Raw genomic sequence first — 19,176 nt, 5'->3', positions numbered from 1 at the left:
TGGGAAAACTTCAAATGTTTGGACGGTGTAATTAAACACCAATAACTTGTCATACCCACTATTCTAAAGTTCTAAAACTTTAGAATAGTGGGTTAGATTTCCCCTTTTTCTAGCTTATACCTTGATAGCAAAAGCATCATTTTCTTGATTGTTTGCTTGCTTTTGTTTACAGGCACCTTCTTGCTTTTCCTAAAAGCTACAGACATCTGGAAGGGGTTAGAAGTTAATGTGATAGTAACATGTGACAAAGGATAAAGGTCATAAACATTATTTGGCATGGTTTTAAATAATCAACAAATTTTCTGACTTGTACACAATTTTAGGTGTTCTGGAAGACATTTCTCCTAATTTAAATGAAAATTGATCACAATAAATGGCAGTATGATCATATAAAGCAGCAAACTTTACATACATTATAATATAAATGGTTTTGGATTTTTCATTTTTGATTGTAATAAGCGAATAACAATAAGCTGATAACATTTAACTGGCATTCACTGTGTAATAGAACTATTACGAAGAGTTAAATAAGCAGTTTCAAACTTCTGTTAGGTGATGTAATATTTTTCTCTCCACTATTATGTTCTTATTTTACTTATGTTATCCTTTGATTTGCAGCACCCATTATTAGCACAACTTGCATACTTTTTTCCCCTTACATTTAAACTGCTGTCCATGTGGCTGTTTAAAAGAGTTGATGTAAGAACTTTATTTGAATAAATAAATACATTAATTATAGTTTGCTATACTTAATTTTCTAGTTGTTTCTGTCATGATGCTGCAGTTTTCAGTATAATCTTTCTTGAAGGGATGAAAACGGTTACAATTAATAACATAAAGTGATTTCTTTTTGTTATTAATTTTAAAGAAGCTTTTGTTTGAATCACAAAAATAATTCGAATAAAATATCATATTTTTATATCTAAAAATAATAACCATAGTTATCTGCTTTGTCAAAATGTATGTATGTATGTATAAAGTTAACAGTTCAGTAAAACATTAATTTATAGTAGTATTATTTCATTAGTTGGCAAACAGAAACTTGAGGAAAGGAAGAGATCATCTTATGTGGGTACTCTTACAGTTTATCTCTGGTAGTATACAGAAAAATCCTGTAAGTATTAATTCAAGAACTCTGAATGGAAATTTCTAAATTTTCAAATTAAAATTTTCCACTCTTAATATGATATTTTCTACAAAAATTTTATTGAAATATAAATAATTAAATGAAATTATTTAATACAGTAAACCCCCGCTATTCGCGGGGGTTACGTTCCTGAGAAATGTCGCGAATACTGAAAACGCAAATACTGAGTTATGGCTCCCATAGAAATAAAGGGGTTCCGTTCCAAAGTATGAAATATATAAGAAAAACTAGTCTAAAATTTTGTCTATGTATGTATGTATTATATGTACCTTCATAATATGATTATGTACATAGACAGTACATAGTGAAATGCAAGCATATGGCATCGAAATGAAAATAAGAAACAACGTAATATTAAATGTAATATAAGAAATTTCAAACAAATCTTTCAAACCAGTGCCTTTGCTAGCAAAAAAACTTATCCCGCCAGTGCTATCACCAGTTTCGCTAAAGTGTTGATAAAGGAGTTTTGCCTTTTCGCGAATGATGAGTGAACTTAACGGAATTTTATTTTGAGTTCGGTCTTCCATCCACAGATTTAAAGCCTTTTCTAATTTAACATCACGAGTTACAGAGCAAATTTTTGAAGCAATTAGCGCGTTTTCACGGACCCTACGGTGGATTTTTTCTTCCGATTTTTTGATTGATCGTACCGTTGACTCATTGATTTTATGATATTTTGCCACTGAGGAGACACTTTCACCATTAGAAATTTTATCTAATAACTCAATTTTATTCGCTAATGTCATCACCTTGTTATTCATAGCCATATTTTTGTAGGAATTAGAAAGAACTTGTCCACAATAAAGTCACTTTCTTCCGTTAATACACTCTAAAAAGTCTGTTTTACACTGCAAAACGGTAGATTTATCATTTTTGTAAGCATATCAATATATAAATTAAAAGCAAACGACGAAACCTTCCATGACAAGCACATAACATATACTGAACAAGGATTAGCGAGAAACATCCACGCTCGCGATTTTGTCACCCCTCTCCCCCCACCCACTGAGCGCTGTTTTGACCGGGAAAGATAATTTTAGCCACGTTCATGTTTTTTTATGGCGGAAAATATTCACAGCGCTTTAAAATTCACATTTTTTTAGGTTTCACTTTATATTAAATCGGATCGCGAATACGTGAAATTGCGAATACAGATACCGCGAATAGCGGGGGTTTACTGTATATAAAATATGAATTTTCAGGTGGTAGATGACTTTCATCAACCGGTGAAATACCACCACTTTGCTTATTGGAGGCTTGAAGTGGTGAAACCCATGTTTAGTCTCTAGAGCAAAGTTTCCGGCATCCCCCTCTCCCCGTACTTCTCCTTCAACCGATGCATGGTACTAAGTACTATAGGTTTTGATACCTTTCGTGTTTGGGGTTTTCATATATAAAAAAAAAAAAAAAAAAAAAATGACAACTTAATTCTTTTAACCCTTGGAGAATTCTTAATTAATCCTTAATTCTTAACCCTTTCACAAGTGAGTTCCTAGAATGTGTAGGCATGCTTCAATGAGTTTTCTAAGAACATGACCTATAGGTAGCGAGTTTCAATAGTGAAGTAAGTTTATTTGTGGAATTTTGAAATTTGTGGAATTTTGACTTTATACATTTAAAAAAAATTAACATTTAATTTTTTTTAATGTTAATATATTCTTATTTTGACTTGATTTTGTCATAAATCAAATATGAATAATATAAATATCAAGTCAGAAAAAAAATTTGTGGTAAACCATCTTAAATAAATAAATAAATAAGCCCATTGTTACATTTTGTTTTTCAATGTATTAGTGTCCTTTACATCTATTTGTATATCACCTTATTCAGTTTCAGCTTTTGCAGATATTTTTCTCTCATAGTTGTCAGTTGCATGCTGAAATTGACTGAAATATATACATTCATACTGCACAGAGCTCATACGTGAAAAATTTATATATTAAAGAAAATTACATGTGATCTCTTCTGTGGGAAAATCACTTCCTATCACCTATATGTCTCAGTAAGTTTTTGGGTACAGATCTGCACAAGAGAAACGTGACTTGGATTCTCCCCATTAACTTTAGGGGAGGACATGTTTCTCAATTCTAAGATTTCCTTTTAGATTTCCTTAATCTTTCTTAAGATTTCCTTAAGAAATCCTAAGATTTGTGGGTATAATAATATTTGTATTTTCACTCTAACACTAATTTCAACTTACTATAAGTTAATAAAATTTCTCTAAATTTAATAACTCTGCTGAAGTTTCCATTATTTAAATATTTCAATGAACTTAAGTAAATATGTTAAAAACCAAGGTAAAAATTGTGAGCAAAAGCTGCATTCTGCAACAATAGTTTAACTGAATGCTTGTGCTTACCTTGGGAAAATGTCTCTTTTTGTATGGCAGAGTGAAATGGAGTTTGCTGTTTAGTTTATTTAGCTCAAAACTATCAGTTTTCTCTGTGCTATCTGTTCAGTATGCAGATTTTAATTATGTCAGCTGTTTAGTTTATTAAAAATAAAATACTAAAAGTGCAAAGTTTTAAAAATAAAAATTTATTTTGCACAGTAGGTATATTTTTCTCTCATAGTTGTCTGTTGATAGCTCAGTAAGTGTAGTGCTTGTAACTGCCAGAATTTCACTTTGCATACCTCTTATAATTTTAATAATATGGAGAGTTATTATTTTCATTTCAACTATATTAGGTATTAGAAGAGTTTCTGAGTTTGAAGAAATACCACAGAATAGATCACAGTACTAAGACTGTGGTAACAAAGAAATTTTCCCTTAATTAATAATGAAAAAAAAAGTATACATATATATGTCTGTACTTTTGAAAAGGTAAATTAATGTGCATAGTGCAAATACTAAAAGTTCATATATGCTACTTTACCAGAATTAGTTTGCATCATGGTTCACAGACAAGATACATTTATTGCTAATCTTAATAACTAATAAGCCCACTTTTGACAACACCTTAACCCTTTGAGGTTGTTTTCCACCACTTTCATTATTGTACACCGGGACATTTTACCACTCTGCCAACAATGTCAACAACAACTGATCACTAAATGTGGGTTTCAGTAGGGGTGACTTAATAAAATGCTTCAGCTTGTCCTAAAAATGGTAGTAAATTCTGGCCGGAACTTTATGCTTGTTAAGACAAATGCTAGCGTTTATTGTGCCACTCTGTTTTCCTGGTGCCTGTAGTGCAACCTTATGCATATGGTCTTATTTAATACAGAAAGCTTCTACTCTATAGAATACATATTTGACATTCCAAGTAGAATCGTCAAGAATATCACATTAGATACTGTTGTAAGAAAGCCACGGATTCTTCCAATCCAGGCCAAAAGAAACAGAACCGGTTAACAGCCTCCAAACTAGAGTTCTTTACTTATGTAAACTCAAGAAGGAAAGGGATGAATCAGATTGGTCCACTTAACATAGAGGGTTTGACTATTCATGATCATGCTCAGATAGCTGATAAACTGAATGAGTATTTTGCATCTACATTCACACATGAGGAGTTATTCAAGGAGGGGAATGCGAGAAGTTTACCAAACTCTGTTGTTTACCAAACAACAGAGAAGCCTATGGCAGATTACCAAAGTTTACCAAATTGTCAGGTGACATGGAAGCCTATGCCAGATATAAGCTAGTCTGTAATCAAGTCACAAAGGAGGTTAGACAGGTGAAGGCAGATTAAAAGAAATCCTTGGCAAAGGATGCAAAGAGTTCTTTACTTATGTAAACTCCAGAAGGAAAGGGATGAATCAGAGGTCCACTTAACATAGATGGTTTGACTGTTCATGATCATGTTAAGGTAGCTGATAAACTGAATGAGTATTTGCATCTACATTCACACATGAGGAGTTATTCAAGGAGGGGAATGCGAAAGTTCACCTAACTCTAACAGGGAGCTAAGTGATTTTGTAATAACTGAGAGCAAAGTAGAGGAGAAATTGTTGAAGTTTAAACACAAGGGAAGTACCTAGGGTGGATGGAATCTATCCAGTGATATTAAAGGAGGCAGCAAAGGAAATCAGCAAACCCTTAGCCTTAATTACGAGAGCATCCTTGGATATGATTTATGCACTCCTTTAGAATTGATTCATCATGTATATTTCCAGATTTTCATTGCATTGAAAGATGGAACAGTTGTCTTTATATCACTGTAAACTTTTGCTTTTTACTAAGTTATCCTAAGCTTTCACATGGTGGCTGTTTTCGTTGGAAGGGATGGCAAGTAAATCCCCTCCCTCTAGTAATGGTGGTACTACTTAACTTGACACCTAATGGTGACAATTATTATGTTCATTCTTAATAAAAGTAAATAATTAAATAAAAGTGCATTCTTGACTCTGATGTTATCAATTTGTTTTCTGCTTATATTTTTCAGGCTAATTTGCACCCTATGTCCTATATCTCCTATATTTATTTTTTTGTATTTTTTTTTATTCTGTCTGAATATATATCGCATTACCAACAGTTGATTCTCTTTTGTAGAAATGTGAGTTATTGACCTTTCTGATATTTCGTAATATATGGTTTCACTAATAACCCTAGTAGTTCTTCATAATCCGTTGGTTGCTTTGCTGGCATTCATTTTCCTCTGTAAATTCCATATCCTTGTGATATGGTTGTGCAGAACTTCCATTGTTATCACATGAGCTGAATAATTTGATATATGGGTCACCCATGCTCCTTAATTTGCATAAGAGCTAAACTGTTGTTACTCAAGGATTTGTTTTATTCTGATAAGGTATATATTCTCAGCTTCATTTAATATTCAGAATAAAATTTACATGCAGTAGTACTGGAAAAACTAAATTACAATTTAAATTAAAAGCAATTATATTTTTAAATTCAGCAAAAACATCTTAAATTTACTAGCCTTGCTGTATATCGTTATTTCTGTGCACACATGCATGCACAAATAATGATATCAAGCCCCATTATTGATGCAAAATGCATGACCCATTGTTAACTGTTGTGCTGGTATATCAGCATGCAATAAAACAATTATAATGAAATTGTAAACTCCTCTGCTGTACAGAGTACAAATATAAATTTATTTATTTAACTCTTTCAGGAGTATATCTGAAGATCTGTGTTTTTCCTGTACGGGCTCTGAGTGGGGGATGTATATGGATCTACATATTGAGGGTCACTATCTATTTGTTAATGAACAAATTGCTTTGAATTTTTTCCAGCACATGCTACCATCTCTTATCTGTATTCCCAACTATTTGTAGGCATAATTATAACATATTGTATTTTGTGGTGGCACAAAAGTAATTTTGAAAATGAAGAGTCACCATTCCCAGTGACTTTAGTTATATGCTATGGGATTAAAAAAGCTGAAAATGAAGAATTTCTCTGAATTCAGTCCCAAAAATTGTTAATTCGAATCAAATGGTACATAAATAGATGTAGAAGATATTATGACATAAAAAAAAAAAAAAATACAATGGGTTTTATTTAAGAATGAAATTTTTTGTTTGTTTGTTTGGGTTTTTTTTTTTTTTTTTTTTATTCTAATTTGATTTTTGAATCATTATTCTAATGTATACTTTAGTTTTTGAGTCTTTACTCTAGTGTTAGACAGTGTGGTCAAAATAAGAACAAATTAATATTTTAAAGCATTTATGTATAATTTATTGCAGTATGGCATTAAGGGCAAGTTACTGCTTATGGATAAAGGGATGGTTGAGTGGTAATCAGTGGACACTGCTCAATGTTATTAGTGGTGGCCCCCACGGATCTGCGTTGGCATCATTGCTATTTTCTGTATTTATTAATGATATTGATAAAGGTATATCAGGCTTAATGTCCAAGTTTGCAGACATTATACTACTGCAAAAGGATCTAGAAAAGTTGAGCAGATGGGCTGAGAAGTGACAACTGAAGTTTTTAATATTGACAAATACAATGCAAAGTGCTGCATATGGGTAGCAGTAACCCCAGAGTAACATACCAACTGTGTGGTACTACACTCAGGATAGTGGAGAATGAAAAAGACCTTGGGGGTAATTGTGCAGTCAGATATGAAGTTTTCTGAGCAGCGCAAAAAAGCTGCAAGAGTAGCTCATGGGAGTCTTGTCAATAATATATAGGAATTTTGCTAGCAGGGATAAAGAGGTGATTATCCCCTTGTATAAGGAAATGGTTAGGCCACACTGCATACAGGTCTGGAGGCCTCATTTTAGGAAAGATGTAGAGCTGCTGGAACGAGTACAGAGAAGGGCAATGAGATTAGTGAGTGGAACAAAGAGTTGCTGTTATCAAGAAAGGTTAAGTTCTACAAATTACAGAGTCAGGAAACAAGGCACCTGCGAAGGTGATCTGATTGAGGTATATGTATAAGGCCTTGGATGATTTGAGCAAACTCAGTGCTGATGGGATTCTTCCCATGAGGGATCATAAATTCAAATTGAGGAAAGACAATTGTAGAATAGATGTGCGGAAATTCACCTTTAGCAGCGGGTGGTTGAATGCTGGAACAAACTTCCATCTGTCACGGAAGGTGACGGCGCCGCCGTAGCCAGGTGGACAGGAGCAGCAGTGTGTAGCACACGCTTCTTGATCAGACCAGGGTTCAAGCCCGTGACCACCAAATACGGAGGATGTGGAAAGGTCAGGAAATGACCACCACATATCCCCGGAGCAATATGGCCTTAATTGCTAATGCTCCTAAAAATCAAATAACAACAGCAACAACGGAAGTTGACAGCTTAAATAAATTCAAGGCTGAACTAGACAAACTTTTGGATTGTGAATGTGTGAATGGATGAAACGGGAAAGGGTTTTTTTTTTTTTTTTCTTCCTGCTTTCCTTCATCATATTGACTCAGCTAATGCTAATAAAACTTGAATGATTTTTACTAAATTTCAAACATTTTACAAAAAACATTGTGTCAGTATTGAAACTAACTATAAAGGGCTTACCCATATTCAACAACCTCACTTGTGGAAGGATTAATCAGAATCAATTTCATGTTTGGAGACTTAAAAAATACATTTTTTCCACCCCCTCAGCTGAATGACTTTCTTCCTGTTATGAAGCTGTATGATCTTCTCTATCCAGAAAAAGAAGCATTACCATTTCCAGATGTTACCAAAGCAAGTTCTACCCATGCTTTAGCTATTACATCCATTTGGATTCATTTAACAAAAAAAGCCCAGTCAGATCATGTCAAGTTACAGCGTTCTCTTCCACAAGTCCTTAGAGGACATCTAGAGTATGTATATTATATCTTATATTAAGTAATAATTTTCTGTTTCAGGGCTATTTGGCCCTTCTTTGGGCCAAATATAGCCTTGAAACAGTACCCTTCTGGGTGGTGGTATCCATCTGAAAATAAGTAACATTAGTCTTCTCCTTAGGTGAAGCGTTACTTATTCAAAGTAGTGCAATATCATGGCAACTCGTTGTGAAGGTATTCACAATATGAGATATAACTTAAAACGATGCCGTTTTATTAATATTTTTATTATTATTAATATTCTGAATTATTCAGATATAGCTATGTATTTCTGATGCACTTGCACTATATTTATACCTAGTCTAGACTCTCCCATAGCTTGAGGCTAATGCTCTAAACGCTTTAGAGTAATAATTTTCAGTAAAATATTTTCCAAAGTTATTAAATTCTAATATTTGAACCACATTCATATTGATATATGTTTTAGCCCAGCAGTGGTGGCATCCATTGTGTTGCAAAAATGGTGGTTTGTCAGCAGTGCCTAACTTTTTTTTTTTTTTTTTTTTTTTTAATTCTGTTTGAACAATGCCAGTATTTCATCTTTTCTTATTGAATTGCACTACTTATTGTAACTTTTTAAGTTTTAATAAAATATTTAAAATTTTAAACCATGATGTGATGTGTTGTTGCACCCCTTTTATTTTTAGAAAAGCAAAATAAAATTTAATTCTCCAGAAAATTACAAAAAATGTTTTAGATATAAAATTAAACATTTAGTTTTTTAATAATATTCACATGTGTAATATAATAAATACAATACAATAAACTTAAGTCTTTTAAATTGGAAAATGGAAATGTCTAGGGGATGACTCTTAGTCACTTCCATTTTCCAATTTATTGAGCCTATATTTCAGTTTATTATATATGTAAATATTATTAAAATAAAAAAAAACATTATTTATATTTGATACTATTAGTTACTTCCATTTTGGGTTTATTTCACAATTTATTTCAAATTTGGGGTGCTTCACAGTGAGAAAAAATTTAAATTACCTGTGTTTCTTTTTGCAGAATAGTACTTTCTATATATAAAAAAACAATAATTTTTTTCAAAAGCAATTAGGGCAACACTAAAATTTATTGAACAAGTGGGAGAAGAAAAACGAGCAACCTGAAACTTTAACAAACACAGTTGGTGTTTTTCCAGTACCATGCCAGTCTTCAATCAAAAAACCAAATACAGTTGAACTTTGTTATAATGAGCACGGAAATAACGAGACCACGGCTGTAATGCGCAAAAAGTCATAATGATTTTAATTCAATGTATTCCCATACAAATGCTCACTCACAGGTGCCTTCGTAGCCAGGTGGGCAGGAGCAGCAGTGCGTAGCACACACTTCTTGATTAGACCAGGGTTCGAGCCTGTGCCCACCAAATACGGAGGATGCAGAAAGGTCAGGGAATGACCACCGCATATCCCCTGAGCAATATGGCCTTAGTTGCTAATGCTCCTAAAAACCAAATAACAAACAAATGCTCACTGTTATAACAAGCGTACTACATTTGTACTACTGTAAAAATTTAGGTAACTGTGCAGATATTCTTAATTACTTGGGTAGTCGAAAAAACCCAATTCTTGGAATAAACAAAAATGAAAAGGGCGACAGCTTTTATGACCAAACACATTGGATTAGTGGCCAGTTTATGACTTTGTCATTTCAGGGACAAGATTATACAATAGTGCATTGGCGTTCCACTTGTCACATTACCCTATTTATGGATTGTCTTGTATTCACTGAACCATAAATTTATTTCGGGACTTATAGAGAATTCTGGAAACGGGACTTCTAAGAACTTTGTATGCAGATCACTTTACTGCCATTTTAAAGTAAAATCAATTAGAAACAAACCCTTCCGTTGGAAACATGTCTACTAACAAATAATGTCTCTCGATTCGTGAATTAGAACGTGATGCAAAAATGTTGAAGTGTGTAAAAAGTTTTCTTTGTCCTCTGCAACAGTATCGATATTATGAAAGAATAAACATGTTTACATATAGGCACTGGAAAAAAAAAATTTAGGAAATGTGAGGTTACAAACATCAGTATATTCAATAGGTCTGATCTTGAAGGCTCGAGCGGAAAAATTTGCCAAACAAATTTGGACATGACAATTTTGTAAGTAACAACGTTTGGCTGGATCGATTTAAAAACCAAATATAAGCATATTAATACAAATAATATGTAGTTATATAATAATATTATTTTTTTTTCTCTATTTTTTTTTTGTTTTTTGAATCTATCTCTTTATCAAGTTATTGAGAATTTGAAAAAAAAAAAAAGGAGGTAGATTTTTAACGGTTATAATGAGGAAATTTTGTCGGCCCATTGATGCTCGTTATAACCAAGTTCAACTGTTACAATGATGGTGGCAAGTCACTGTGTGCAATTTCTGTATAAAAACCTAAAAAAAATCACTTCATATTGTAGTAAAGTTTGACTATATTTAGGATGGTAGAAAAAATTTCCAATTTTTAATCGTTGATTAGCAGTTATTGCAGGAAAGAGTGTCACCACTGTCAGGTTAATGAAAGAAGTTGACATAAAATAAAAATTATAGAGTGCTATACAGCTTATGTGTTACGTAGATATCTTAAGTTACTAAAGTTACCGAATGTTCAGGAAAGCAGTCCTTTGCAGATCTAATTTAACAAATTTCTAATAAAATATTATCTATCAATAGGTATGATTTGTTCTAAAGGCCAAAACTATGTCTGTGTTTGGCCTCCAGAATAAAGCTCAGCCTCTTCATAGCTTCCCTGTTTTCCTTCTCATACCTCAGAGGTACATATATCTGTGGTTGAAAAGCAGTAGAAAGGGAGCCCTACTGATAGTCTAGTCAAAGTTGAATGGATCAAGCTCAGTGCTGATGGGATTCTTCTTCTTGCTCAGACTCCACACAAGGGGACACAGATTCAAATTGAGGAATAGATGTGTGGAAGTTTGCCTTTAGCCAGAAGGTGATTGATTGCTGGAATAAACTTCCATCTGTTGTGGAAGAGTTGATAACTTAAATAAATTCAATAAAGAACTATTGGAGGGAATGAATGGTGAAATGGGATGTGCTTTTTTTTTTTTTTTTTTGTTGATGCTGTATAAACTTGCTTTCTTGCATCATTTGCCGATGCTAATTCTAAAATAACAAACACAAAACATTGTGTTTTGTCTTTTTTTTTATTTCAGGTATCTACAGCAGAGTATGATGAGCAATAACTTGCCATTGAGTCTGGGCTCTGATTATCAGGTCTCCCTACTTTGCAATGCTTGTAAGTATATTGATAGTTTTGCACAGCTTTTTTAAAATTAATATCCCTTATTGTTGATGAAATGTGCATAATATGAACTCTATTACTAGACTGGGTCAATGCAGTATTTCAGTAAAGAAGTAGGTTGCTCTTTCAACACAGATTCTTGATCAAATAACATTACCTTCTGGGTGATGTTATTCAATTAAAAACAATATTAAGTTACTTCAGGTCAACTCATGGATAAACATAGCCATTTCTAAAAAGCATAAACCCATACTGTCACAAGAAAGTCAGTATGCTCCCAAGGCAGTAAAGATGGAAAAATATTATGCACCATAGTGTTATTTTCTGAAAATATTTCAATATCTGTATCGAAATAGTATATCCTGCTTCCTTATACTGAAATGCTGCATTAGATGAAGCTCGGTAATAGGGATTATATTATACACAAAATGAAAGCTACATTTTCAACTGAAAGTTTCTCCCACACACTGCTTGGCTGCACATTTATATATAATACATTTACTCAGTGCTTGACAGAGGATCACTAATTGAGGCCACCTATTGTCCGATGATGGAACCAAATACAGTAGAACCTGGATAAGAAATTTTCCTCTGTACTAGGTTTGGTTTGGTTTCTTAAGTCCCAATTTCATCTCTATATATTGTAATGTATTATTTTCCGGTGTAAGAAGTTTCCTGGTTAAAAGGTTTTCCTGCATAAAAAATTTGTGATAAAGAATATCCAGTGTATTATTATAATGTTTTCCCACTTAATGTTCTTTAAATATAGAAATTATTTATTTTTAATATTAAAAACTATTAAACAATATAAACATTTCTGAATTGAGCAAGTTATTGCCAAGCATAATTTTATTTCTTAGTAAACCACTGAACTACGTGAAATGGCATCATTTTTGTTATATCTCATGTTGTGAATGCCTTGACAATGAATTTCCCGAATATTGTACTACCTCCAATAAGCAATGCTTCACCACTGAGAAAACAGATTACTTATTCTCAGCAAGAATAAGTAATCTGCCGAGAATCCACTGGCGAAGTGTTGCCTATTCAAGAATCCAGAGTCAAAGCGTTGCTTATTCTAGGTAGTTCAATATCAGGGCAACTCATTGTGAAGGCATTCAGAATATAGGTATCACAAAAACTGTGCCACCTACTTTGGTGATTTACTATGAACTAAAATTATGCTATGCACTAACTTGTTCGATTAGTTAATTTTCCTTAGTCTGATGATTTCAGCCTTACAACCTTTTTAGTATAAAAATGTTGATATAATGGAAGTGACATATTGCAATTGTTTTCATCGATATCCATAATTGGATACATAGACCACGTGAAGCACAGTTGAAGCATTTGCCATTAAATTCTGAATTACTTAATGGATTGTTCTCTGTCTTATTGTATTTGTGTTCTCTGTCTTATTGTATTAGTGATCTTTGTAGTTTCAACATACCTTTTAAGGTATGTTGAAACTACAAAGGAGCTCATCCTTCCAACTTGGTAATGAGTATTTGATAATGATTTTAATGATCAGAATGTTAAGCAATTCAAAATCCTCAGTTTAAAAGTGTTTTCCATAAATAGAGTAAAATATTTATAAATTCTTAAATAGTACTTAAAAATCATCTTATGTATGTATGTATATCTTTTCATTTGTGTAGTTAATATTTCATACCCTTAAGTCATTTTCCCTTCTAAGAAATTTTCCCGCATAAGAAGTTCTAAACCTCCAGTCTTTTGGAAAACTTCTTATCTGGTTTCTACTGTAGTTCCAAAACCATTCACAGTAATACCTTTGAGTTTATTTATGAATAATGGATTTACCATCTGGGTGATGTTATACAATTTTTAATTGTATTACTTACTGTAGTTCAATTTGTGGAGAGCATAATGATAAGCACTAACTATTACTGGAGGGACAATACAGAACCCAGGTAGTAAAGATGAAAAACAACTCAGATCGGCACTATTTTCTCAAACTTTTCACTACTTGCATTGAAATAGTACCCTACCCCTCTACTGAAATGCTACCTTGGGCCAACACAGTGCAGTAATAGGTGGTATACATATAATGAAGAATTTCTTCTGTGCACCATTTTGGCTGCTCATTTTGATTCGATGCATTTATTCACTACCCAACACAAGGTCACCAGTTGGGGCTACCTATCTGATGGTAGAACCAAATAGTTGTAGTTTGGTTTCACAATAGTGCCTTCATATTTTTGAAAAATAGCGGATTCACGTTCTGCTCATGTTATTCAATTAAAAACAATATAGTTACTTTAGGCCAACTCATGAATGAACATTAGTATTAGTAGAGGCATATGATGCAAGAAAGCAAGCTTATGCAGCATCAGCCAAAAAAAACCCTCCCATTTCACTCCTCCATTCATTCCAAATGCCTGTCCAGTTCTGCCTTAAATTTATTTAGACTATTAGCTTCCACAGCAAAAGATGGAAGCCTGTTTCACCAATCAACTACCCGCTGGCTAAAGGCAAATTTCCGCACATCTATTCTATAACTATCTTTCCTCAATTTGAAACTGTGCCCCCTCAGGTTCTTAGCCTGAGCAAGAGGAAGAATCCCATCAGCATTCAGCTTGCTCAACCCATTCAAGGCCTTATACACCTCAATTAGATCACCTCACAGGTGCCTAATCTCCAGGTGCTGCAGTTTGCAGAAGTTAAGCCTTTCTTGGCAGGAGCACCCCTTTGTTCCCCTCACCAGTCTTGTCGCCCTTCTTTGTACTCGTTCTGGCAACTCTACATCCTTCCTAAAATGAGGCCTCCAGACCTGTACACAGTATTCTAGGTGTGGCCTGACCGTTGCCTTGTATAACTGGATAATCACCTCCCTGTCCCTGCTAGCAAAATTCCTATATATCATTGACAAGACTCCATGACCTGCCCTGGCAGCCCTCTGCACTGCTCAGCAAACTTCATATTTGACTGAACAATTACCCCCAGGTCTTTTTCACTTTCCACTTCCCTGAGTGTAGTACCACACAGTTAGGTACGTTTCTCTTCGGTTATTGCTACCCATATGCAGTACTTTGCATTTGTCAATGTTAAACTTCAGTTGCCACTTTTCAGCCCATTTGCCCAACTTATCTTGATCCATTTGGAGTAGCATACCATCTTTACTATCGTTAACAACCCTGCCAACCTTTGTATCATCTGCCAACTTGGACATTGAACCTGATATACCTTCATCAATATCATTGATAAATATACAAAACAACAATGGGGCCCAACACTGAACCCTGGGGAACTCCGCTAATTTTTCCACGAAGAGTAGTGTCCGTTGATTACCACTCTCTGTCATCTCCCACTCAACCATCTCTTTATCCATTGTAACTTACCCATAATGCCATATCATTTACATAGTCATTTCTAAAGAGAATAAGCCAAACTTTTGTTGCTGTCACAGGAGGTAATGACAGTAACAGGCAGTAAAACATAATGCAGATTAGTGCTATTTTCTCAAACTATTTCAATACCCACATTGAAATAGTACCCTGCTTCTTTACTGAAAAATCAAAAAAATGATTAGTATGATCTTTACATACATCATTAAAGAAAATGATCATGGCTAATATTGGTTGACTTATCCTGACTTTTAGTTCATGTCGTTTTAATTCTGCATAAAAATTTGCTACTAAAAACAAGCTGATTGTAATTGTATTTAAATGTTAATTCTTTTCATTACCAAAAAAAGTGTTAGACATTTTTCTTAAAGTAAACAGGTTTTCCTGTTTTTTACAAGTCATTAAATTAAACAGCTTTTGCCACAAACAAAATTGTAAATAAAAGTAGTTTGCATTGTGTTTATTTTCATGTTTATTTTCTTGTCACTGTACTGTAACGATAAAAATAATTCTGCCTCTTCTTAGACAGCACCAATCAAGACTACTTTACCAGACCAATGGGTCTATTGGTAGAAGCAGTGCAAGGCAACCAGAAATCCCAGATGGCTATTTCTAATACCAGTTCTGTTGTTTCTGGTCCTACACATCCACTTTCTATGAGCATTTTGGACTCCCTTACTGTACATACTAAAATGAGGTGAGATATTTTAAGCCCTTTGATTTCTTTAAAGGTGTGTGTGTTACCATAAAAATAAAAAATTTGTAAACCAAATAGCCATTATAAAATTTCAGAAATGAAATTCAGCTTTTCTTTCTAAAAATTATTTGATATTTACCTTCTTTCATAAGTGGATTTCTGGACCATATGCATGTGACCCAGAGTGAATTTTTTTGAGGAATTTTGAAGTTTGTAAATGTTGAAAAACTACATAAACATAAATGTTATAAATATTAAATTTTTACCATTTTGACATAAGCCAAGTTCCATCACTGTAACAGGAGAGATAATACAGCCCCTTAAAAAATTGAAAAAGAGAAAAAAATTTTTTTTTGAAATCATCATTTATTTATGGGATGTCTTTAGCCCCAGAATTACAAGAGAATCTGTACATATCAGATGTAATTTGTTGATACTGCATTGAAAGAACTCTCAAAATATATATGTTCGTATTCCTTTGGTCCCTTACATGAAAATGTTATATACTATATAGCAATGAGAGATTAAACAACACTGCACACCATAGATTTTAAAAGCAAAAAATTATCGAGTTTATTGAAATAATATGGAAAGAAAACTTTACAGAAAACATTCCAATAACCCAACCAAATTATGTGGGTGCAGTGTTGTTTAATACCTAATTACAATTAGTTAATTCCCACATATGTCTTTCTCCCAAGAAAGATGCCAAATGGTGAAGATAATGATAATATTTTTACGACTAAATGCACAAAGCATAATTTAGTCTTCAAAATATTATCATTAACTTCACCATTTGGCATCTCTCATATTGTAGAATTAACTTTGCAACTGTGATGGCATGTCTGCATTATTAGGGTACCTGCCCACCCACCGATGAGTGAGCCAACAAGCTCCAAAATGCGTCTGGGTGGTGGTACCCACTGAGAATAAATAACAGTAGTCTCCTTTATTAGAGAAGCGTGATTTATTCGAAGTAGTGCAATACCTGCTATCTCATGAAGGTAGCCACAAAATGAGACAAAATCAAATTATGCCATTATGCTACTTATGTAGTTAAATTTATGGGTAAACTATGGTGTATTTACACCAATATTATATAGCAAAATTTATACAGACAAGTGAGGTTCATGTAATGTATGTATTTCAGTACTATTAGTAAAATAATAAGAGGAGTTTACCTCAATATATTGTATTTCAGTACAAAAATCTGATTAGAAGACTTGAAGTTTCCTTAAAAAACATTAGCTATCAGATTGTAAATATGGGCATCTCCATTTAGAACAATGCAGTTTTAAACAGTAAAACGTAATTAAATTGTACAATAATGAAATATTTCTATGTACAGTATGCACGTAATGTTGAAAACATGAATAGCTTTAGTTGTCTACAAACAGATTAGCAAAAATTTCATACAGTGAAAAGTAAAATTATGCAAGATGCTGGCAAAATGAATATTATAGAAATAAGTGGAATATAAGAAACCTTTCCAATTTTTTAATTCCAATTCTTTGAAAAATTTCCTTCAATTTTTTTTCACATTATATTTGTATTAACTTTTAAAAATATTATCAGTGTTAATAGTTCTGATATTCTTCAGACATTGCACACAAATAAATTCAACACAACAAATGAAATTGGTTGTTATAGAATTGGCAAAAAAGAACAAGAACTATTCATCATTGTATTAAATTATTTTACAATTATAGGAGTCTTTTCAGCAAATGAGTGTCAGTTGTTAAGCCATTACTTTTTTGAAATTCTGCTCCATATTGTCAGTTTAATCCAGATTGTAAATATAAATTTACCTTGCTGTATTAAAGCAATGAAGAATAAAACATGTTTGATTGAGCAGAATATGTTTACTTACTGAAACATTCTCATTTTTCCCACTGATTCCTTTTCGTATTGCTAAATCGAGCTAGATATTCTATCAAATGACTAGGCATTGTATAGAATGTTTAGGGAAAATGTTTAATAATAATTAAAACATGCACATTTCATATGTTGCCTTAAACAGCCTGTAATTTAGTCATGCCTAGCCATTCTATACTTGTTTTATGGTTTAAAATAAGGTGATTGTGGAAAATTCTGAAAACTGATTACATTCTGCAGTTAAGTCCAAGTTAAGATTATTCATTAGTGATATAAATTTTAATAGGAAGGAAATATATACTTGTCATTTTCTATCTTCTGACTTTGCTAAATGTCAGCTTCTGTCTTATCACTGATGTTGACATGTGAAAAGAGTTAAGGCAGTAGTTCCGGTATATAGGTGAGTCCAGTGATTTATTAGAAACAGTTTAAGGTCATTTAATGACCTTCAAATTTCCATTGGCTGTAGACCAAAATAACAATATAACAGCCCTAGAAAAAATTTCGATAGATCTAGGTCTCGAATTAAATCACTTAGTTCACCTTGAGTGATTCTGTGACTCACTCGGCAACTCGGGTTCTGGCATAAAATCAGGATCCTGTGATGTTGAAGGCCCAGGTTGACCGTCATTCCTTACACTATTCCCATCTTCATCAGACTCCAAAGTGTACTCTTCCTGAGGGTGAGGTACAGGCAGACCATCCCCATGTACCACTGGTCTTATAGCTTACAGGATGTTGGGGTATTCCATGATCCACTTTTTTTTTTTTTTTTTTTTTTTTTCATATCAAGCTGAAGAGGAGGCACCTTGCGGAAATAAGTCATTTACGTGATTTGAAGGCTCCTTCCAAATCATTGGGATAGCAAAAGGCATTGAACACCCTTTGTTATTCAACCATCCACGGAGATTTACAGCACGTGTTCCAGCAAATATGAGGTGGCCAGGGTTTTTCTTCATCCCCTACCTTACAGCCAAAATAATGGTAGTAGGCTGTCTTCACAAGTGGGGTCAATTGGTGTTTCTGAGTGGGAAATGTTACATCACCACACACACACACACACACATAACAAAAATTGTCAACACTGTTAACACATATACTTGGCATCCTGGCTTTTTACGTAACTTTTGTCCATAAACCTGGGGGGGGGGAATCAACATCACTTGCAAGGTAAATGATACACAGAAATACACACAAAAAAAAACCATGGTGTATCGGTTCCTGTTTCAGTGTTACCAACCTATCTATTCTAGGGAATTTTGGCTTAGCTGCCAATGCGCCATAAAAAACCAAATCAAATCAAATCAAAATCTAGGGAATTTTGGAGTCTATTCTCTAGACTCCAAAATTCCCTAGTATTCACCAATATTCCCTTATGTCATAAGAAGGGCTATATCGTGAAACTGAGAACTAACTAAGAGTTTTTTTTAATTGTTATATTCATTTTTCTCATGCTGAAATTAAGAAGAATTGATTATTTTCAAGCCAGAAACATTTTTAGTGTTGACCAACCAATGTTTTCATACATTTTGAATTCTGTTGTTATTATTATTTATGTTTCATACAG

General features: G+C 33.3%; 1 protein-coding gene across 1 annotated transcript in view; it reads left to right on the top strand.

Moving 5' to 3' along the window:
- Nucleotides 1-19,176, top strand: part of MED23 (mediator complex subunit 23) — a 163,785-nt gene that overhangs the window by 53,847 nt on the left and 90,762 nt on the right. Inside the window, exons 12-15 of the mRNA XM_090372486.1 lie at nt 1,028-1,114; nt 8,174-8,376; nt 11,584-11,666; nt 15,563-15,734. Of these exons, the coding sequence (XP_090228612.1) occupies nt 1,028-1,114; nt 8,174-8,376; nt 11,584-11,666; nt 15,563-15,734 (545 nt within the window). The remainder of the gene's footprint in view (nt 1-1,027; nt 1,115-8,173; nt 8,377-11,583; nt 11,667-15,562; nt 15,735-19,176) is intronic.

Source organism: Mastigoproctus giganteus, chromosome 4 (assembly GCF_048544385.1).
Source record: "Mastigoproctus giganteus isolate SK-2022 chromosome 4, ASM4854438v1, whole genome shotgun sequence".
NCBI classification, from domain to species: Eukaryota; Metazoa; Arthropoda; class Arachnida; order Uropygi; family Thelyphonidae; genus Mastigoproctus; species Mastigoproctus giganteus.
This window is presented reverse-complemented; position numbering and strand designations above follow the sequence as displayed.